The sequence below is a fragment of the Nyctereutes procyonoides genome, unplaced genomic scaffold (genome assembly GCF_905146905.1).
Source record: "Nyctereutes procyonoides isolate TBG_1078 unplaced genomic scaffold, NYPRO_anot_genome, whole genome shotgun sequence".
NCBI lineage: Eukaryota > Metazoa > Chordata > Mammalia > Carnivora > Canidae > Nyctereutes > Nyctereutes procyonoides.
Window position 1 is genome coordinate 1,120,192 of NW_026575132.1, and position 22,328 is coordinate 1,142,519.

At 47.6% G+C, this 22,328-nt stretch overlaps 1 protein-coding gene and 1 non-coding gene across 3 annotated transcripts; one reads left to right on the forward strand and one right to left on the reverse strand.

Moving 5' to 3' along the window:
* Window positions 1-1,194: 1,194 nt before the first annotated feature.
* On the reverse strand, window positions 1,195-22,093 carry NEMP2 (nuclear envelope integral membrane protein 2). Of its 2 annotated transcripts, none has more exons than XM_055345377.1 (9): window positions 21,721-22,093; window positions 13,355-13,470; window positions 7,750-7,981; window positions 7,556-7,628; window positions 6,158-6,251; window positions 5,224-5,338; window positions 4,426-4,648; window positions 2,600-2,773; window positions 1,195-2,256 (listed from the first exon to the last, which is right to left on the reverse strand). In XM_055345377.1, exons 1-9 carry the CDS (start codon window positions 21,818-21,820, stop codon window positions 2,133-2,135), a joined length of 1,251 nt encoding a protein of 416 aa, XP_055201352.1. In that variant the 5' UTR covers window positions 21,821-22,093; the 3' UTR covers window positions 1,195-2,132. The 2 variants fall into 2 exon arrangements, with proteins under 2 accessions (XP_055201352.1, XP_055201353.1); XM_055345378.1 differs by lacking the exon at window positions 21,721-22,093 and adding an exon at window positions 21,096-21,431.
* Window positions 14,540-14,639, forward strand: LOC129523100 (small Cajal body-specific RNA 20). Its single transcript, XR_008667060.1, has one exon. It is a non-coding gene; the product is annotated as a small Cajal body-specific RNA 20 (non-coding RNA).
* Window positions 22,094-22,328: the final 235 nt, after the last annotated feature.

A 22,328-nucleotide genomic window follows, 5' to 3' on the forward strand; every position in this document is an offset into this window, starting at 1 on the left:
CCAAAAGACTCTTGTTCTTTTCCCTTCTTTAGCTTTTTTCATTGTGATGGTCACACCTAGCTTGACCCCCGAGGAGGTGCTTCCTTCTGTAGTCAGCACCTCTTCAACCTGGAATGACAGGTGAAGGCCGCGGAGGCCTGGCTGGGATGGGCCCTGGGAACTCCAGCTGACACATTCTGTCAAAAACTGCCTTCTGGGAGGTGAATGTAGTGAGCACAAGCAGCAACACATCTGATACATTTATGTCAGGAATAAACTTAATTCTAAAAAAATCAGATTAAACTATAACAAAAATGATGTTGGAACCATTTATACTTACAAAACATTAACATCATAATCAACATAAATTTGAGTGGAAGATTCCTTGATATTTGAAATCAGCTTATGTGAAAGCACAGACTGAATTTAGATTTTACAAAAATTGCAAAGCTCCTAATATTAAAAGGTGTCTGGCAAAAAGAGAAACCTGTAAAACACTGATAAACTGGGGATCCCTGGGTGGCTCAGCGGTTTGGCACCTGCCTGTGGCCCAGGCCGTGATCCTGGAGTCCCGGGATCGAGTCCCATGTCGGGCTCCCTGCGTGGAGCCTGCTTCTCCCTCCACCTGTGTCTCTGCCTCTCTCTCTCTCTCTCTCCCCCATTAATAAATAAATAAAATCTTTAAGAACACTGAAAACTGTTTCAAAGAGAAATATCATTTGAAAATCAGCCTAGAAAGTTCCAAATGGGAACCATGCTTACTCAATTTAGAAACGTGCTACTGAACTTGGCTCAGGAAAGCACCTCCTATGTGTCCCTCTTCTAGTAAAAAAAGAGTCTTCATTCTCTAGGCCTCTATCCTTTAAGAACCCATCACAGAAAGAGAGAAAAAAAAAAAAAAAGCCTGTATTTGATTCTTAAAGTGATTCAGTTTAGCAGATCTTAACCCTAGGAATGTTTTGCCATGTTCACATCTTTTCTCAGCTCTTCGGTTTTGGCCTCCTTTCCCCTGGGTCAAAGTTCAGAGTGTTTCATTTCACTCTGGAGAATCAAGAAAAAAAGATCTGTCCTCTGAAGAAAGATCACAGATCTGTTTTGTAGGAAACTGTTAAAAATATATATAAACTAAATTTTTAAAATGGACTAGTCAACTCAAAATGTCACAAAAAGTTAAATGTCTTCAATTTCAACATACCAAAAAACCACAGAAAATAATTCTCATTTCTAATTTTTATTTAAGTCTATAAAAATTTTTTCAAGGTTGAAAATACAATCTTAGGAAATGCTTCTCTGTCATAGGTATCAAAATAGCTATTTGTCCATTAAAAAATAAAAAATAGTCAGTAATACTGTGAGACCCAGACCCAGGTGGTAGGGAGATGGCCTCTCCGCTCACCTTTGAAGGTCTCTTTCTAACCCTGAGTTGTCGGAACCATTAGGCCCGGAGTCCCAGCGCGGCCTCTAAATGGTTTCGTAGTTTTGGACAAGATTTTATAATCTCCTCAAACCTCAATTCCACCATCACTAGCACTTCGCAAACTGTTCCACGGAGCATTAATCTCATGAGAGAGGTTCTCTGATCAGTCAGTCAGAGAGCGCTGCACCGGTTTCTCCTGAGGAGATGCACTGTAGGGCAGCAGCGGCATCCCTCACGGCGGGAGCAGCCCTGGGGTGCGTTGACCTCTGCCCCATGCCAGCCAGCCTCCCAGTCCCTTCACAGACTGGCACTTAGGGACACCTGCGGGTGATACTTATGAGAACACCGGCTGGGGCACCCCGCGTCTCTTCCAGCCCGTAAACTGGTAACGCGCAGGAAGAGCAAGTCAGTCTTCTGGCGCAGGTCCTGGGGGTGAGACAGGACTTGGCCTCTGGTGCGGAGGAGGCAGCCGTTGGCGGGCTCCCTGCGGAGCCGCGGGCCCTCCCTGGTCCTGGTGACAGTCGGGGCGACTCTGTCAGTCTTGCTGGCGCCTACAGTGCAGCGCAGCCGAACTTACCAGGAGGAGAAGTTCGCGCCCCTACAGTCCTGTTTTCCTCCCGGGAGGACTCGTTCCCACAGTCCAGGGTTTGGGCAGCGCTCCCCAGGCGGGCCTGCCCAGGGTCGGGGATCCCTGCTCTGACCTGCGTCCCTGGCCAGAAGGAAGCCCGCGGCGGCTTCACGCGGTCGTCGGGTTAAACAGCTGCTCCTCCAAGAACGTGCCCCCGAAGCCATATTGCTCTTCGTGCAGGCGGATTTCCTCCAGCGACAAGTGGCTTCCGCCCAGAACAAACTCTGCGAATCTAAGAAGCAGTTTTTTGTTTTAAATGAAGTTAATGTTGTCACAGAAAGGTCTGGAAGGCAGCATGTTCTCTCGCGGTCTATCCTCCGACCACGCTGGAGTCTGTCCCCCGAGAAGAGCCTTTACACGAGATGTAGGAGCGGGAGGGGCTCGGTCGCCGTCTCAGGGCTCCGGGGGGGCAGCGGAGGGCCACCCCCCGACGCCTGTGTAAGGGCAGGCGGCCGGAAGGGCTCTGCGCGGCACAGTCGCCTCAGCTGACCCCCCCCCCACCCCGTCGTGGTAGCCGGTGGCCGGAGCCCCAGGCGCTCCCCGCCTCACCCCCCGCCCCTGGGGCGCTCACTCACCTGCCGGGGGCCCGCAGCCGGGAGACCAGCAGCCAGGCGGGGAAGCCGGGCTGGCGGCAGGCGCTGCGCAGCTCCTCCAGGGCGCGGCGCGTCTCGGCGGCCGCCTGCTCCCCGTACTCCTCCTCGCTGAGGCGCCCGGCCGCCCGCTCCGCCCTCGGCCACCTCCGGAGCCTCCTGCGACACGCGCAAGGGTTGTGAGTGTCCGGCTGGGCTGGCGCCGCCCGACCCAGGCCAGCAGCCCCGCCTCTCCCCCTCCCCCACGCTCGGCTGCCGCGGCGTCTCCACGGCCTCCGGCTCCTCGCTGGGCCCAGCTCCCCGGCTCCCTGTCCCTGGGGCGCCCTCTTGGGGCACCTGCCCAGCAGGGGAGCCCGGCACGGGGGCCGCGGGGGCCGAGGCCCCGGGAGGAGGAGCCGCCGCCGCCTCTGCGGACCGAGGGGCTCGGCCCGAAACTGCTCCAGTCAAGAAAGCCCAAGGGGAGGCTCATGAAGACGGTGCCGACACGAGGACACGAGGTCCCCCGCGGACGTGGCGCTGTGAACGAGCCCGACGGCATCCCGGCGGCTGAGGCCTCCCCACAGCCGGGCGAGTTGCGAGCGTGGATCCTCCGCGGGGTCGGCGGCGGCGAGGAGGCTGCGGGCCACACGGCGGACGGGCCCCCTTCCTGTGCCTCCCCGAAGGCCGCCCACACCCGGACGCCGGCACGTGCACGGCCAGCCGCGGGCCTGGCGGAACCGCTGCGCCTCACTTCCTCACACGAGCGAGCAACGGGAGGCGGGGGCGCGTCCCTCGGGTCAAATGAGCTGCTCGTGGAGAGCTGAGCGCAGTGAGCGGCCCATGGAGTGTCCCCGGGGAAACCCAGAGCGCCGCTGGGCAGTCGGACATAGTGCAGCAGCTCCCGGTCAGACTAACCCACCACACGGACCCCGGCTCGGGGCATGAGGCGCGGCGTGGCCCCCAGCACCCGCACCAGGACGCTCTGGGCAGCAGGCGGAGAGGCGGACCGCCCGCGCCTGGCTCCCGGCCCCCTGTGCCCCGGCCATTGCCGGCTCCCTGACGAGGCCTGTGAAGGCCCCTACCCCGGCCAGTGCGCCCTCCCTCCCCTGCCTCCTGGCCTTCCTCCCTCTCAGGAAACTCCTTTCTACACTTATGCACCTCGTTGTTTCAATTCACAGAGATTCAGCCTAGTAATTTCTTCTTCAGGAAAGTTCCTGAACTCTCTGTCCCTGCGCAGGCGTATCTTAACGCTTCAGAGATACAGCAACTTTTGCTGATGTGTCAGCAAGTACACCTCAAGGGTAGGAGCATCTCCTTCTCTGTGCACCTGACGCAAAAAACAGGTGATCAGACTCCGTGACTAAGGAGAACCGCAGCAAAGCTGAGACCACAGAGGCTGCCTCATCTCTGTATTTTTAAGGGCTTAAATACCTAAAAAAAACCTCCTAAACATAAATAATACCTTCACTTCTCTAGCTCTATCTCATAAGGACAACAAATGTCTTTAAAGCAATCTTGGGCCCTAATGAAAGGAACTGTAGGATGAAAGTAGAAATTTTAGGTGACCCAGACTGCAACTGACTCCGCCACTGATTTTAGTGAATTCTGGGGGAGCTAGGATTACCTCGTAATCGAGGGAAGTCCTCTGAAAAACAAAGACTAGAAACGGAGATGGGATTCAATGCTCAAGTTCTCCGTCCTCTCGCAGACCTCCAGATGAAACGTGCTAGTTAATTATGAGACTAAATATGACACGTGCAAGAAACTTCCCAAAACAATAAAACCAGAGCTCAAAATGTCAAATTTACAAAGCAAAAAAAGATAGGCACCACCTCATATAACTGAATGCTTTCAATGGGTAGCAGAGACTCTTGGAGGACAGGATGAGGATCATAACCGCATAGGCGCACTGGGGCACAGTGACACCACAGTAGATCAGAAGCAGCGCCAGGAGCCGCAGAGTCCACGTCAGAAGATTCACATTCCTTTCGTCAACAAGGGGCCCGTGTTTGTAACAAACAGCAAAGCTGAGAAATCCCACCATTAGGACATAGCCTGTAGAAAAGCAGAAGAATTTGAAAATTTGAACTTGAATAGCTTTATGAAAAATCCTGACAGAGCCTTGACTTAAGCTAACAACCTATCAGAAAGCCTTCATTTCTGTCTTCTTTTTCTAAAGAAGTAAGGTTGAAAAACATATACAGGGCTATTTATTCCTTCCATGTAAGATACTATGCTGTCTTTTGTAATAATTAGGTATATTTAATAATAAATTACAATGATATATACCTGTTTTTTAGTCCAGAGTCCTAGATGGGCAAATGCTATCATGGTTGCTTTGGTCAGGAATAAGTCTCAACATATGTCACAGCTGGCTACAGACCCTACTTTTTATTGTCACTTTCTAGTTAAAAAAGGAAAATATAATTTAAGAGTGGCGGGACCAGGCTGCACCCCTGATCCAGTGCTCAGCTTCTGCGTTAGTAATGGTGGGATGCTGAGCTGTTCTGCGTCTCCAGCTGGGATCCACTGTGAAACACACATAACTTACGTAATCCACCAAGTGTTTCACCAAAAGTGCTATATTTTTCAGCTTTAGCAATAATGGGATTTTTTAAAAAATTACCTACCTAATATATATATTCTGTTTTCATCCCATAGCCACTTCAGATCCTCCGTGAATCGGCACACAAAATAAACTGAAGCAAACGAACAACCAACCATTAGAGCCCAAAAGGTGCTATACTGTGTATGGAAGAAAATAAATGACACAGTTTTTGGTTCATTCACTCTCACAAAATAGGAGCAAACAAATAAACGCTTTGTATTAGAAACTTCTACATCAAATTGCATTGAAGTCAATTCAAGATACTCTCTAGAGTCTTGTTAAAGTTATGGTCCATGAACCAGCAGCATCAGTATCAGCTGGGAGCTTGCTGGAATGCAGACTCTTGAGTCCCACGGTAGACTCCTAGTCAGATCTGCATTTCAACAGGATTCTTGGTAACTCATATGTACACTAAAGTGGGAGAAGCACTTCTTTAAAGAAAATAAATTTATCTCAAAATATGCCAGTGTTGTAAGCTTTAACCAAGTATCTGCAACATGATCATCATGAACTAATATTTATTCCTCAGTACAGAGCATTCTTTCATTAAATGTGTTTTGGGGAACAAATAATAATGAAGAAATCCCCAGATGTAGCAATGTAGTTATTCAAGGCCTTGACGGTTCAGCATCATGACATTCCTCAGCTCTGCTAAGACCAAGACAAATTTCTACTCAGCATAGATCAGTCCCTGGCCACTCATAAGAAAAATGTATTACCCAAAAAGTAAAAAGGTCTCAAAAAAAGGATCACCAAAACTTAATACTTGAGGATATATACAGTAACAAATAAAAATGGAATCTCTAGAAAAAGATTCATTTTAAAGTCAGTTTATACAATGTAGAAATACAGTTTGAATCAGGAACCATAATCAGTGTGAATTAACTTGGATCAATTTTTCATGTCTATGAGATGATGGTTTCCCTCTTCCATTCATTTATACACAGTATGCCTACCTTGGGAATTAACCTTTTCACCAGCAGCAGGACAAAGACTAATGTCATTAGAACACCTAGCACGGTCCCAGAAGAGTAATAGAAAATAGGACTTCTGTCAAGACAAGCAGATAAAAGCCATTTAAATGCTACACGGCACTTTCAGTGTTAAAACCATGCTTAACCTGATGACAGTAGCCAGGAAGAATACCAAGGAGAAAAACTCAGATGGTAGCTTTAATTACATGCTATACTCTTATAAAATGAAGTCTGTACTTGCAATTTATGGTAAATAGCTGGCCACTAACTCAAAACAAAATGTCGGCGTTACCTTCTATGTTTAGTATCTGATGCCAGAAAAATTACTGAGCACCTATCATGTAGCAGGCACTGGTCTGCAAGCTGGGCACGCATTCACGACGGCCCTGTGAGACGGCTATCCATGTCTAAATTTCACAGAGGAGAAAACGAAGGCACTGAGAAGTTAAAGACCTTCCCCAAGTCGGTATCTGCCAACCGAAGGGCACAGGCTTGCAGTCTGGTTCCTGGGGAGTCCAAGCTTTACTCCTCAGGCTACGTAACTAACATTGGGTTTCTAAAGGTCATGCCTTACATTAAACACAATTATACGACAAGGAAGATAAACAATATTAGGAATAAAAAGCTTAAGAAATAAAATGTTATTGGAAAAAAGTGCCTTTTCGTGAGAGAAGTTGTAATATACAGAATATCAGGATAACACGTTTATGCAAGAGTCAGGTACTTGGTAAATTCAACCTTCTGGGGCAGCTCCGGTGGCTCAGCGGTTTAGAGCTGCCTATAGCCCGGGGTATGATCCTGGAGACCTGGGATCAAGTCCCACATCGGGTTCCCTGCATGGAGCCTGCTTCTCCCTCTGCCTGTGTCTCTGCCTCTCTCTCTGTGTGTGTGTGTGTCTCTATGAATAAATAAATAAAATCTTAAAAAAAAAAAATTCAACCTTCTGTACCAGAGCCACAAATCTTGGAAGCAGCCTGAATCTAAGAGAGAGAGCAGCATCTGGCATCAGAAGACCTGAGTATAAATCTCAGTCCTAGCAAGAGCTAGTCATGTCATGATGAATGTTGGTTTTCTCATCTATAAAATGAGAACAATAATACAGAACTTACGTAATTGTTAGGAGGATCAAATAAAAAAAATGTGTATTAACACCTGACACAGAATAATGCATGTAAACACACTCTGTAATATACACATACATATCACGTGTACTGCTATGGGTTTTTAAAGGCCTTTCTGGCACCATCTTCAGACCTACTGTCTGTACAATCTAAAGCAAGAACTATAAGCTAGTGTGGAAATATTTATTAGCATAGGGTCAAAACTGTGCTAGCCCCTTTTTAATTCACAAAATTAAGAAAGCAAAAAATGCATACTTACTGACTCAAGGTCTTTGCATAAAAGAAGAGGAAAATGCCTGCCACAAACACAAAGCAGAGTTGGAAATCTACAACTGGAGTAAAAAAGGCACACAACAAACAAAGATTTTGTGTCAGTGTAGTTAGTGAAACAAGTCGATCTATTGAAATGTCACTCCAGAAAAGCTAAATCAAATATAATGAAAACAGACTTACGATTTCGATTCACACTAATTGTATACATAAATATCTTCCTGACAGGCGTCACAGAGAAGCACATGGTCTCTCCATATGGATTGATGATTATGGTTATTTCATTAGACATCTTTGGTGTCCAAAAATTATGAATCATACACTTGATTAAAGATAGAATGGTTTCTGGATACTGACAATTATATTTTTCTGTGATGTATACAATATTAAACAGGCCTGAACTGGTAATTTTCACCTATAAAGTAAGAGCAAACAAATCTATAAACACAGAAGTTAAAACGTCTCTGAAGTTCCTTAAAGTCATGAGCAGGTGAATAGAGAGAGCCCAAGATAACTGACTAAAGAATGACATCTGAGTAGATGTCCCACAGTCCCAGGGATCCCAGCCGTGGACCTACAGATCTCTGTTTAGTTCGAACATACTGGAGCATAGACTTTTTAAAGTGGATGTTTCTTCCCCTGAGTTGTAGGTGATTCAACTCCCTTCTAGCAAGTTGCTGTGGCCAAGGGACATGTGAAAAAGGACGACAGAAAGTAATAGGTGGCAAACTCCTTGGTTTATCACAAGGTTTATATTTCTATCATTTTCTACTGTGTTTGAGGAAAAGCACTTCCTCCGGATCAGCCGAGCATACGTGATTCAGGCTTCTCTCCTCGTGCCCTCCGAAGAAGAATCCAATCACAGATCCCACTTAGGTCTCACAAAAAAGCACTAAGCAGACAGTGACACCAAGCAGACAGTGACAATCCAGTGATTGATTTTTTTTTTTTTTGTAGTTTATAATCTTTACTTAATCACACAACATCAAGAATTGGTTAGTTCCAAGGGAGCGCACCAGTTCATCACCTGGGCCCCTCCTCCCCCCACCCCCTGACATGCTCCACAACGCAGTACAACCACATGGTGTGTTCAGCTAGAATAGAAGGTTTAAATGATACCTGTCCAGTAACTGCCCTTGCTTCTCTGTGCTGTTGGGCAAGAAAAAAAAAAAGAAGAAAACAAGAAGCAACACAATCCAAACACTTGGCACACCAGCAGGTGCCTGTGTTCCCAGGGCATTTTCAGTGGAATTTCTGCTGAGCCTGGGCCCCCACCGCAGCAGTAAGGAAGGAGGCGGCAGGACAGGTTTGGACATCTAGAAAGAAACCAAACACAAGTTGGGCCACAGGTAGATTCTGGCACACTTTTAGATAAGATTAAAAATGTCATGGTGTGCACAGGAAGCAGGCAAAGGAGTTCTGAGGGAGGTAATACCCAGAGGCAGAACGAACCATCCGGTCTACTCTTGGGCAGGAGCTCTGAACGACACAGGAGCTAGGGGGCCTCGAGGAAGGTGTTGGTTTGGAAGATGGAGGAGACAGTCTTGCCAGTGGCGTCGATAGTGCCTTCACTGTCTGAGCTGGACTCAGAGTCACTGCTCCCGGAGGAGGCGCCCAAGCCTGGGAGGAAGCCGATGCAGACTGCAGCGGACGGGCAGTGGATGGAAGGGGCACTCAGGGATGTGCTGCCAAGAGACACGCAGGACGGGGCTTCTTGACTCTTGTCCATGAGTAAGGCAAGCCAGAAAACCAGGCATCAGGTGCTATAACCCAATACCTACCCTCACTTCTCATGGACTTTGGCTCCTGGCTCACCATTGCTCTACTACTATTTCCTGTCATACCTCTCAAGGGATCAATATGCACAATACACCAAACTCCTTCCAATTCTCTGACTCTCGGCATCTTGAGCTTCTCCCCTAACACTCTCTGCCTGACCTCAGCTAACCACTCCCATGGCCACACTCTGGACCTTATCATTACCAAACAACAGCCCCTCTACAGGTTGTTTCAGGCATCCTGCTGGCTGGCCACCAACTCCTACCTTTCCAGCATGCCCCTTATAGTACCTTGACCCCAGGAAGTCTTTAAGCCCACCATGGGTCAAAGCATTTTTCCCTGCTCCTCACCCCTCTGATGTCCTTAGCCCCTTCTTATCCAGCGAAATTCCATGATTAATCGTTATAAATCATTCTCTTGCAGGTACTCCTGACTCCTTTACACCACTCTTGCTTTGTCACACCTACCTGCAAAATCCAACTCTGCCCATTCCACTCTTGCCTTTGCACCACCAAATGGTGCTAGATAAATGCATAGCAGTCTGACTTCACACCCATGAGCGTGAAACTGAAGTGGGACCTGAAGCTACAGGTGATCATACCATACATTCCTATCTACCCTCCAATCTGTATAACAAATATTTAACAGCTTTTTATTCCTCAATACCAACACCTCCTCCCCACCCGCACTTTTGGCTGAAAATGGAAGAAGGCAATGTCAACAGGCTTCTGTCCCCATACTCAACAACTGGAGGGCACCGGCAGGCACGTGCTCTGTTTCCTACCTGTGGGGAGGAACTTTCTGCCACACAGGAGATTTAGAGGAGATTTTAAAGGCACTGAATCAGATCACCTTTATCTACTCAAGGACATCCTACCAATACTTCTTCTTCCCTCTCTACTGGACCATTCCTATTGATACGGGAAAAAAAGGCAAAAGAAAAATTTAATTTCCTTACTACCTATAGCCCATTGAGAAGTCCTCGAAAGCAGCAGAGTAACATTCTTCTAGAAACTCAGCTTCCTTAATGTTAACATTTTGCTAAAGGCAAAGGCAATCTTAGCCCGACCCCCAGGACCCTGTAAGTCTACTTTAACATATAAAAATTCCTTCAGAAATTTCCTTTATCTCTAAACCCCCAAGATACATGTTGGCTGGCAATCATGCCCCTCACATATGACCCACCGATATACATCTGAAGGGTCTCATGAGTAAGGTTTTATTAGACAGTAACATATGACCTTTCCCCAACAATAGTAGCCTCCTCAAGGTCCTGGAAACCTTGCTTCCAAAATTCCTTAGAGACTTACGCTGTCCCTAACCCCCTCCCAACTTGAAAGTATAGAATGGGCCACTCCTCACGACCCCAGTGCATGCAGCTCATTCTGCCCAGGGGTCCTGTCCTTGTGCTTTAATAAAACCACCTTTTGCACCAAAGACATCTCAAGAATTCTTTCTTGGTCACTGGCTTTGAACCTCAACATCTTTCCTACAACACTATCAGCATACAAACATGTTGATATTTTTCCCATTGGGGGAAAAAAGCCTTCTATTGACTCCATTTTCCCTTCTAGCTATCCCCTTGTTTCCCACTACAATCAAATTCTTTTAAAATGTTGCCATACCTGCAGTCTTAAGTTCCCTTTCTCCCATTTTCTCTTTAAACTTCTTCAATCATTGTTTCATTCCCAACAGGCTGTCCCTGACAAGGTCAACAGTGGCCTACATGTTGCTAAATCAAATGGCCAATTCGTTCTCAGTCATCATTTTTGATCCATCAACAGCATTTAGCACTGCTGATCACTCCCTTTTCCTTGTAACACCTTCTTCCCACAGTTTCCTGGACATCTTCACTTTGTGTTCCTTCTCTCTCTCCTCTGCTGGCTCCTTTCTCCCTTCCTATATATAAGGCGGATCCAGGCTCAGCTATTGGTCCTCCATCTAAACTCACTTCCTCTACTGTCTATAAACATGCATCACTGTTTACTTTTGCAAAAAGAAACACAGGAAAGACATTGAGAAGCTAGTAAGACTAACTACTCACAAGGGGTGGGCAGGAAGAGGTAGAGGAAAGAGGGGGAGTGACACTTTTCTGAGAATACTTCTGTACATTAAACCATATTGATACCATACACACTAAAAAAAAATGACAATAAAATCAATTAGGATGGGGAAAACCCTGAAAACAAATTAAAAAAACAAATATATTTCAAATGGAAATGGAAACAAAACTAAATATATTTCAAATGAAAAATACAACTATGTTAAAGGGGGGTGGGTAGTAATTTGTAATTTGTAAGTAATTTTGGAGCATAGCATGTAGTCTATATACTCTTAAACTAGAGATAAAAAAACACTCTAAACAAATATTAACAAATAAATAACAAATTACTATTCAAGCATTAGGCAAATAAATCAATATACTGAGAATAATGAAAATTAAGTTCCCCACTATCAGAGAAGAAAGTTACAAATATGTCAAGGAGAGAAATTAGAATGAACCCATAGTATGGAAGATATCAGAACTCATGGTTTTCAACAGATAGAGAATCACAAATAGATTTGTACACATGTGTATGTATATATATGTCTATGTGTGTACACATGTGACAGTGGTATCCCAGCACTAATAAACACACCTAACTCTGAGTATCTCTTAAAAAAAAAAAAAAAAAAAAAGTATGATTCCAGAGCTGGGTTTCAGAAATCACAAAATAAGCCCGGAACATCTTGTTTGCCAGAAGATGCTCAAATGATAGGCACAAATTAAAAGGACAAATGAGCTACTTTGAAGGGGCTCCTATTGGTCAAATCCAGGACAATCTGAATATCAAAATAAACCATGAAGTAATAGATTATAATCCACTGAATGAAATGGCAATCCATAACACTATGTGGATATAAATAACCTGGAGAAGGAAAAACTCTCCCCTATTGAAGAATACTGATGAATGTAGAAAGAATAAGGGAATTAGAAAATGACCATTTGATTAACGTCATGATGATATCTGATTCATGCAAGCATCATCAATGGATGATAAAACTAGAGAGTGAAAAATTGATGAGGAAAAGGATATCTACATAGTTTTATTTTTTTTCTACATAGTTTTAAATTATCTCCTCAAAAATCATTTATTACAAAGGGTACAATGGTTACTTCATAGTGGTAAAACTGTGAATTGCCAGATACCACCTTAACCAGGTGGCCAAAGTGGTGCCTACAACCAGCAACAGTACAAATCAACGTCATGTTCCTTCTGATATGCTGTCCTATCTTTTCCCTCAGGCTAGACTACTCTTTCTTGGTAATATTATCTTGATAACTCACTAACTTCTTTAAAATCTTTCTCAAATACCACCTTCTCAACAAGAACTACCCTGGCCACCCTTTTTATACTGTTAACTTCCCTACCTCCCTCATTCTGCCTCCCTTGCTCTACATTTTCTTTTTTTTTTCATAGCACTTACTAGTTTTATAATTTTCCTCTCTATTACATTTATGGCCTATTCCCTATACTCCTACACCCCTAAGAGTATAAACATAGGAGCAGGGATCTTTTGTTCACTGATGTATCCTAAAAGCCTACGCTCCTGGCACTAAGCAAGTGTTTAATAAATATGTTAAGTGCTGAATGAAGGAAAGTACTAAGCTACTGAGAAAAACTACTCTTGGCCATACCTGGGATCAGAGAGTGAGTGGCTTGGGATAGCAATTATTTTGGTAAGTAGAAGACAGGGTGTTGTCCTGAGTTGTGTCTGAACAGCGAGCACACCGTGGTCACTTAGATATCATATTTATTTAGAGTGGTTTGGAGAAGGGCTCACGGAAAGTATGAAGAGTTAATATTCCCTTCCATACATTCCTTTCCCTTAGGCCATTCTATGTGATTCCCAAGTCACCTTTCATACCGATACACTGCTCTGTGTCATATAAAAGATATTTTTAATTCTTGAAATAGTACATTTTAATTCTCAGCTCTCAAGACGTGATTTAAACATAGGCTCTTACCTGCACAGTCGACCACATGTATTTCCACTCCATTTGGGAATTTCGATTGTAGCAGTAACAGTCTGAGTTGGAAGTCTTAACAAAATCCATTTCCTTCAGGGCTTTACACCTTGCAACTGAGAGATGAAACAGAAAATATATTTCTGAAAGATTTAATTTCCCAGAATCATACCCTTTTTTTTTTCCTTTTTAATTCACAAGAATAATGCTATTTTTACATTCTCTGACCAATGGATTCTTCTACATTGTTATTACAGTCCTATAGTCTTTCCAACCTACAATAGACAGACAAAAAATTACAGTCCAGCATCAATACTCTTATGACACATGGAAGGTAGTCTAAGAACACAGAGAATAGGTACTTCAGTCTTGGGAGTAGAGGGCAAGAATTGGGGGCAGCTTCCTAGAGAAGAGGAAATGTGGGTGGAGCACTGAAGGATAAGTTGGAGGCCACGAGACAGAGAAGAAAGGTTAGAGCGTGGCAAGTGTGTACAAAACCAAGATTAGGGAAATCATAGAAGTGGTTCAGTTGTTCACTGAAGACGGAGTGTGGGGAATTATGACGGAATTTAAGGAGTATGGACTTGAGCATTGAAGAATTCTAGGTGAGCATCAAAGTCTCAGCAGGTAACTGCTGACACTCAGGAAGGCTTTACTGAAGAGGTCGGGGAGTGTGTGGGCAGAGTTAAGGCATCAACACTGTCAACTAAGACACCGTGAACTTCCTAGACTTCAACGACAGCAAGAAGTCTTCAACATCCCTAGGCCTGAAATGGCAAAGGGAGGACCTGGTGTTATTTGTTGGAGCTACTAAAACCCGGAGGACAGTCTGATGGATGCAATCCCTGACAAAACATACAATGGCGGACGGAGATATGACTACTTCAACCTCTCTCCTGCCCTCCCATCAGGGCTCCTCACTGGCCAAACCCAAGGGGAACCAAAGGACAAAGAAGCCCAGGTGACTCAGGCCACAGATGTCAGCTTTCAGATACTGAGCCGGGGAGGGAAGGACAGAGAATGATCTGGGATCCATATGTAACATACAAATAATATACAACACAATACAGTACACAGAAGAGGAGAGCGAGGTGCCTTATTAGACGGTAAATACCGTAAGAAACATGTAAAGTAATGGGATTCATTTTATCTGTGGCTCCCTCTGAATTTAAAATAAAGTAAGACGCCCTCTTCCCCTGAGTCAGGGCTGGAGGCCAAGATCAGTCCTTGAGGATCAGCGTTGGTGCCACAAGCTGGCAGGCTTGTTTTCCGGCCTCAGGCATCTAGAGCTGCTGGGAGCCCCACCTGCTCTACTCCAGGCCTGCTGACTGCCCCCCAGCCTGGGGCCTTGAGTGCCCCCCCCCCCCGGCTCCTTGAACAGTGCCGGGCTTCCGTGGGCCGCTCCTGGCCTGAGCTGCCACGTCCGTAGCTTGGCCTTTGCCTGCCCCACAGGAATCGCCTACGCACATCTAGACGGGCAGGCGTCTACCATAAAGATGCCCGTGAGGGAGTGCAGCCTCTCACCTCCTGCTCTCCCACCAAACGTTGGCTTTGGCCCCAGGGGGATCACTGGGGGAGGAGAGGGTGTCCAGAGTGGGGAATTCTGCTGCGGACGGGACAACCGAGGCCACCGAGCTCGGGGAGGATTACCACTCCTCCCTGCTGGGTGAGGCCGGGTGCCAGCCAGGCCACTCCATCCTTCACTCAGCTGGGTCTCCCGCACGGGATCCCCTACAGGCCGTGAGGTGGGAGCAAGAGCTGGGAATGGGGGGGGCCCTCTGCATGCACCCGGGCAGGTCAGACGCGACCCTCGGAACAGTGGCCACGAGCACAAGCCCTGCCTCTAAGTGGTTAGTGTATCGAACCCCACAGCTCTGGTTCCACACGGTTGCAAGCAGGAAGTTCTCTATGTTGAAGTGCTTACTTCCATCAACTGACAAATGTTTTAGAAAAGTTTTCATGTTCTAACAGTTTTTTTTCACTAACAAAAGTTCTGGAAGCATCTTCTTTTGTTCTAAAAGCAATAAGCCACTTTCTGTGGGAAAAAAATAAAATAAATTGAACTGAGATGAAAGTCATAAATTCTTCTGGATCCAGGATAGGGTGTCATCACTGTGTCTGTCAACAGGAAGCAGGCACAGAGAATGCTATGGGCACACAGAAAACTGGGCCTTATGCCCATCCCCAACTTTTTTTTTAAAGATTTTATTTATTTATTCATGAGAGACACAGAGAGGCAGAGACACAGGCAGAGGGAGAAGCAGACTCCATGCAAGGAGTCTGATGCGGGACTCGATCCCAGGACCCCGGGGTCATGCCCTGAGCCAAAGGCAGATGCTCAACCCCTGAGCCCCTGGGAGCTCCCCAACTTTTCTATGGGAAGTGTGGTCAGCTGCTCCAGAAAAACCTGAAATGAAGCTAGAACAACCTGCTGCACCAAAGTTAGGGAAGGATTGAGTAACTAATAACTGGTCAACAGTCACAGCCATTTAGGGAATAATACTGAAGAAGCCCATGTAGGTCTGTGCCCAAGCTAGATGCATCCTAAGCATTGAGCCCGAGAGAGTGGAGACACACTTGAGAAGATGCAGAGAATATGGCCAATGTGACTGCATAAAGGTCACAAAGTTACACAAAGTAGGAAAGTCACGGGAGAATACAGTATTTTCCAATGTGACACCATCAAATCACTTAAAATTGACTCTTAACATTGGGAGGAAATGCTTACATTTTTAAATATACCAACACATTTGCAGAGTTTGAGAGTCAAGATGCAAATACAAAATTCTAAGAGACAGGTCTCAAAAAGGCCCGTGAAGGAGGCTCTAGAGGTGCTCTGCTAAATATGGGAGACTAAAAATTAAAAATCCATCCCCCAGTACGGCATGTTCATATACGAGACCAAAAGGAGGATGCAGAGCCAGTGCTGAGGGAGCCGTTGGGTTACCCCCGGCCCAGGGATACGCAGGGGAGAGGGCCCTCCGGACATCAAAGGGCTGGCAGCTGGCTGTGGAAATGACGTCAGAGGCAAGAGAACCTGGGGGCACCTGAGTAACCAAACATGGTGAGAGCCTCCAGGCAGTGAGAGCAGAGGGAGGACGGGGAGGAGGCTGTGGACGGCCTTCGGCGAGCAGCCCACCACGTTCTGCCTCTGCAGAGCCTCCCGGCTAAACCAGGAGGCGGGGTCCACAACTTGACCCCGGGGCCTCAATAAAAGACAGGAACTCCTACCTGTGTTGGAAAGGGAGCGCATTCCAGCAGGACAGGTGAGGGAGGGCGGGGCCAAGGTCCACAGACCCCAGCAGCCCCGAACCACTGTAAGAAAGGTCACTGGCGGCCAGTTCTTTGGGTTTACTCCCAACATGGCCGGTGCTCCAGGCCAGGGGCTTTTCTGCAGGGTGGCTCCGGGGCCGAAGCACAGAGAACTAACTACTGCTCTTGTTCGTGGTTTGAGGGAACATCCTCTTTCCGGGTCCAAGCTTTGCAAACAAATGCTGCCTTCCAATGAGTTTGTTTCCACTTGGTCCTAAGACCATCTCCTAAATCATTTGAGATTTCTAACTCTTAAGAGCAAGATGGTGTAACATAAGTATAGTGCAATAATCTGAATTTAGAAGTAAATGCTTCTTTGTCATCCAAGCCAGTCTCCTTGCACTAGGATTACTGGTTTCCCTGCTTCTGGAATTGCCCTAAATATCAATTCCCCTCCAACCTATTCTCCAATCAGCATGAAGATCTTTTAAAAACATCAATCAGAGCACATCATTTACCTGCTCAAAACCAATGACTTCACACTGCACCTGTAATAAAAATCCACCCTCCCTTCCACGATCTAGCACTGTGACCCTCTCTCCTCTACTCCTCATCCTCGCAGCTGCTCAGGCCACACCAACCCTCCTGTCCTCGAGATGCTGAGCCATTCCTGCCTCAAGTTTTCCTACTTGCCCATTCCTTGACATGCAATCTGCTCCCCAGATTTTGGCAGAGCTTGCTCCTTTTGGTAATTTAGGTTTGCCCAAAAGTCACCTTCTTAGGAAAGCCTTCTCTGACCCCACTGTCTAAAATGGCACATTCCAACCCCTTTCACCCACTTGCTTCTCACTCTGCTTTATTTTTTCCTCATATTTTTATCAGCTTATACTCTGTCTCTCCACGAAGTTAGAGGCAGCATGTTCTTTACTGTACCCCCGGCCTTTAAAAATCTGTCTTCTGGGATCCCTGGGTGGCGCAGCGGTTTGGCGCCTGCCTTTGGCCCAGGGCGCGATCCTGGAGACCCGGGATCGAGTCCCACATCGGGCTCCCGGTGCATGGAGCCTGCTTCTCCCTCTGCCTGTGTCTCTGCCTCTCTCTCTCTCTCTCTGTGTGACTATCATTAAAAAAAAAAATCTGTCTTCTGTGTATGTGTTTAATCTGGGAGGGTCAGTGGGTTATTCGGGCATGCACAGCTGAGGCAATGAAAGCCTGACCAATCTTTGTAAAAGGCTGCCTGGCACTAGTCAGCACCATAAAGGGAAGCGCACCCCAGCCCTCCCCTTGAAGCAATCTGATGTAATCCGACATCCTATCCAGCCTGTGTCCCTGCCATCCCACCACAGAACCCGTGGACTCCATTTCCCCCTTACTCTACTCCATCATCCACATACCTTAACTACGGGGCTGGGGCTGAAAGCTGTAAACCTTAAGATCCCTTGGGCTAGGGATCTTCTTCTTTATCCTCCTGGGATAAAGAAGGGCAGAGAGAAGCAAGAGACAACAAGCTTGCATCAGTGCGTTCTGCATAAGGGACCTCCCAGTTAGAAGAAAGGAACACGCTCTGAGTTTCTCTTCGCTCCCCTACAGGATTAAGTATAGATGCGTAGACTGCTCTGCTACTGATACCTATGGAAACTACTAAAGGCACGTTGTAAAGTATTCCACCTGGAATTCTCCAGAGTGCTCTCTGGCTTTTGAAGTGAAGTTGATGTCAAATTCACACAATATACGAGACATAACAGGCCAGGTGTTAGCGTTTCATGGTGTGCTCTGGCTACCCTCAGTGTTAACTCCCTCATTCAACCCCCAAGAGGACTCCTAACTAAGGAACTAGAAACTCACAGCTACAAGAAACTACAGATCTAGCTTCACGTGAGTTCCTGTAAACCTGAAGCCACCGGCTAGTTAGGCCAAGCCTAAGACAATGACCGTAAGGATCAAGACTGTTATCTAGGCTTCTTCTAGAAACACTTTACACTTCACTATTTACTTCCTCCACCTCCACCTAAGGGTGGGAAAGAGAAGACCTAGCCAGATGGACTGCTTATCTGAACTCCATCAGCTGTTGAAGGAGCTGCCCAGCCAGCCCTGAGGTCTGGGAAGCTGCCTGCATGTCTGCAGGTGTCACTTATTCACGGGGCCTCAGTCTTTGCTGGTTCATCTCTCCAAGATGGAACTTCTTGGAGGTCGCTGTAGGCAAACCCAAAGACATCACACTGATAATCAACAAAACTCCCTCTTAGTGCAATCGAGAAAACAAAAGGGAATTTCTAGGGATTCAGAAAAATGTTAATAATAATCATTCATTTGATCAGAAGAGAACAATTCCTGCCTAGGGACAGCTACAGCTTCCCTTGAGGCCGAGTATGTTTCTGCCCTACAAGGTGCCCCGTAGCCTAGGTATTCACTTCCTCAAACCTGATTCCGGATCCGGACATAAATCTGAAGTGTGGGGTATCCCAGCTCTGCCTCACCTCCTAAGCACTTAGGAATATCTGCAGGGCCAGCCCTGAATGCCATCCTTACTAATAAGCTGCCCCAGCAAGGCTGCACCTCTGAGCCATGAAAGGATCCTATCCTCACGGTAACGCCCTGTAGGCCTCAAAAGGTTTGCTTGATTCTGCAATAACCCTGCCTTCTGACTTTCTGGATAGTGGTGCCCAAACCACTAAGACAAAGCACAATCATTCACATTACCAAAGCACTTGAGTCAGGCTTATCCTACCCAATGACATTCCTTAGTTCACTTAAATAGCACTCAATTTATAAATATTCAATTAATCTAAGACTATGTAGCTTATATAAAAAAGGGACAGATGGGTTATCACCTGCTTTCACTAATAAATTACATTTAAAATTACTTTGTACCACTTTTGTCATTTATTAGTTTTCCTAAATGTAAAAGGATATATTTAAGTTAAAGAATTTAGTCATACATAAGGTAAAAACATTCAGTCAAAATTTCAGAAAAGGGCAGGTAGTACTTAAACCTACTTATAGAATATGCTAAAAATAAAAAGCACAAACGCTCCTCAAATCTTAGCAGATCTTAAACAACCTCCAACATAAAAATATTTCAGCAACGTTCCTTCTAAAAATTTAACCTTTACATGGCCCCCATATGGAAAGAAAATAACTTCAGGTGAAACTATAATAAAATTTTAAAAGCCACCTATTAAATTAGACTGCTATTTTCTTCATTTGGCCTATAACTGCTTTTCTTTTGGAAAAGGGGAAAGGGAAAAAAACAAGAAAAACAAAAAGCAAAAACCAACAAAACTTAGCTCCTGAAAGTTCGAAGAAGAAGGATTTTTCTGGGTATTATTTGCTAATTGACATTTTCAAAGGGGTTAGCATGGAGCACCAAAATTAGAAAGTAACTTCTCTGTTCTAACCCTAGTTTTTTTTTTTTAAAACCAGACTTGAATATAAATCTTGATTTTTGTTTCTCTGAGAATGTGCATAGAGAATAAATCTGAAGTTAGCACATGCTGATACACAATCAGGCTGATTCTAACTTTGAGGACTGTTTTTTCTTCTCCATAGATGATCACAGGCCGTGGCCTATCACCGTACAGTTCACTATGAATAACTCTTCCTTCCAGCCAGACAACTACCTGCCTCTCCCATGTCACCTGCCTCTGACTTTCCTCCAAACAGGGTGACAGAAAGCCGTCCTGGCTCCAGATATTCTCTATTTTACGGAAGGGTGTGTACATTCGAGAGAGAACTTTACAACAGTATCATCTAATGCAAGCTTCTTCTGTGACTTCTTCTGTGACTTCTGTGACTTCTGTGACAGGCCCTATTGTGAAAGGAAGCACCAGCTGTTCGATCTCAGTTCACAGAACCACTTTTAGAGCAGCAACGTTCCTCAGACCTAGTCCAGTCCAGAGGTTCCAACGTGGTGTCACCTGCACACACAGGACCCAGGATGCTCCACAGCCTGTGCTGTAAGACGTACCCGGGATGGCAAGAGTTGCCATAAAGCTGCACAACTTGCCATTTTTCTTGGCTCTGGGCTAGAATTTTATCAACTCAGTGTACATCCTGCATCTCTTGGGCAGAACAGTAGCTCTGAAAAGCATTTAGCCCTTTGGTTAACAAAACAGAAGTCACAGTGGACACTAAATGTTGTAACACAAACATGCGAAATATTGGGTTATGTTGTAAACCATTCTGCGATAGAACAACTTTGTTTTAGTGATGAGAAAACCATGGTGCATAAAGATGCTGTGCCTGGACCAAGGTACTTCTACAAGTGTGTGTGTGTGGGGGGGGGAAGGTCATGAATGTCTAGAAGTCAAGGTTCCGGGGGTTGGTTCAGGGCTACTGACACTTTCCTGGCTGCTGCCATGCTCAGAAACCCTCCTTCTCAGGCGTATTTGTGATTTATGTTTCCATCTCATGTATAGACGGCTTACATTTCTTACTACGAAGCCCACCTCTCTTTATTCATCTATAAGATGGGTACGTAGGGGGTACTTACCCTCACAGGGCTACTAGGCTATCACCTAAGAGAGCACATCGAGAGCCCTGTTAACACTGCCAGCCCTTAGTGAGCACTCCACAAACGTCTGTGCAATGAAAACTGGCAGAGAACGGATCCCCGACGCGACGGGCGACAAGCTGGCAGCTGGGGCAGGTGCTCCGGGTCTCTAACCTCAGACAAGCCCTGCCCTCCCTGGAGGGGGCGCTAAGCCCGGCTTACAGCACACCCGGCGACTCCACGCGGAGAGGCGGCCAAGGAGGCGGCGACGGGTTGGTGGGCAACGGCTGCCTTCCGGGGCGGGGACCGGAACCCGGGGAGCCTGACCCGACCAGGAGGCGCCCCGCCCCCTGCTCGCTCCCGGGTTCCTCGCCCCGCCCTTCGCCCCGCCCCCTGCTCGCTCCCAGGACCCTCGCCCCGCCCTTCGCCCCGCCCCTTGCTCGCTCCCAGGTTCTCCCCCACTCGCCCCCTTCCCCCTCCCTCCCCACTCCCCGCCCCCCCCGCCCCGCTCCGCTCCCCCCGCCGCCGCCGAGCTGGGCCCGCGGCCTCAGGGCGTCGGGGCAGCGCAGCCGGGAGCCGGGGCCCGTGTGCGCCTGCGTGCGCCGCCGCCAGAGCCCGCCGTTACCTGACAGCTCCGCCGCCTCTCCGCGCACCGCGCCCGCGGGCAGCGAGGACAGAGGCGGCAGCCAGAGCAGCAGCCACCACCGCCCCGGCCGCGGCCGCATCCCGCCCGGGACCAGCTCCGCGCCCGCGGGCCCGGCTCGGCCGTCGGGACGGAAACAGCGGGGCCCGCGGGGGGGCAGCGAGGCTTCTGCGTCGGCCTGGGGGCGCTCCCGGCAGCGCTCCGCCCGCTCCGCTCGCCCAGTCCGCTCCTCCCGCCTCGGGGCTTCCGGGCCTCGCCGTCCGGGGACGCCTGGGCCGCGCAGTCCCGGCAGCCTCTGCGCGGGGCCGCCGGGGGAGGGGCGCTGCTCGGCCGCGGCCTGGGGCTTCCGGGACCCCGGCGGGACCCGCGGGCTTCGGGCCTGGGGCGGGGAAGAGGGGGAAGGAGGGGGAGGGGGCGCTCCAGGAGGGGGGAGGGTGCTCCAGGGGGAGGGGAAGGGGGCGCCCCAGGAGGGGGGGGTCCTGGGGCTCCAGGAGGGGCCCGGGGGGGTGCTCCAGGAGCGGGGAGGGCGCTGGGGCTGCCTGGGACCCGCGGGCTTGGGGCCTGGGGTGGGGGGAAAGGGAGGAGGGGAA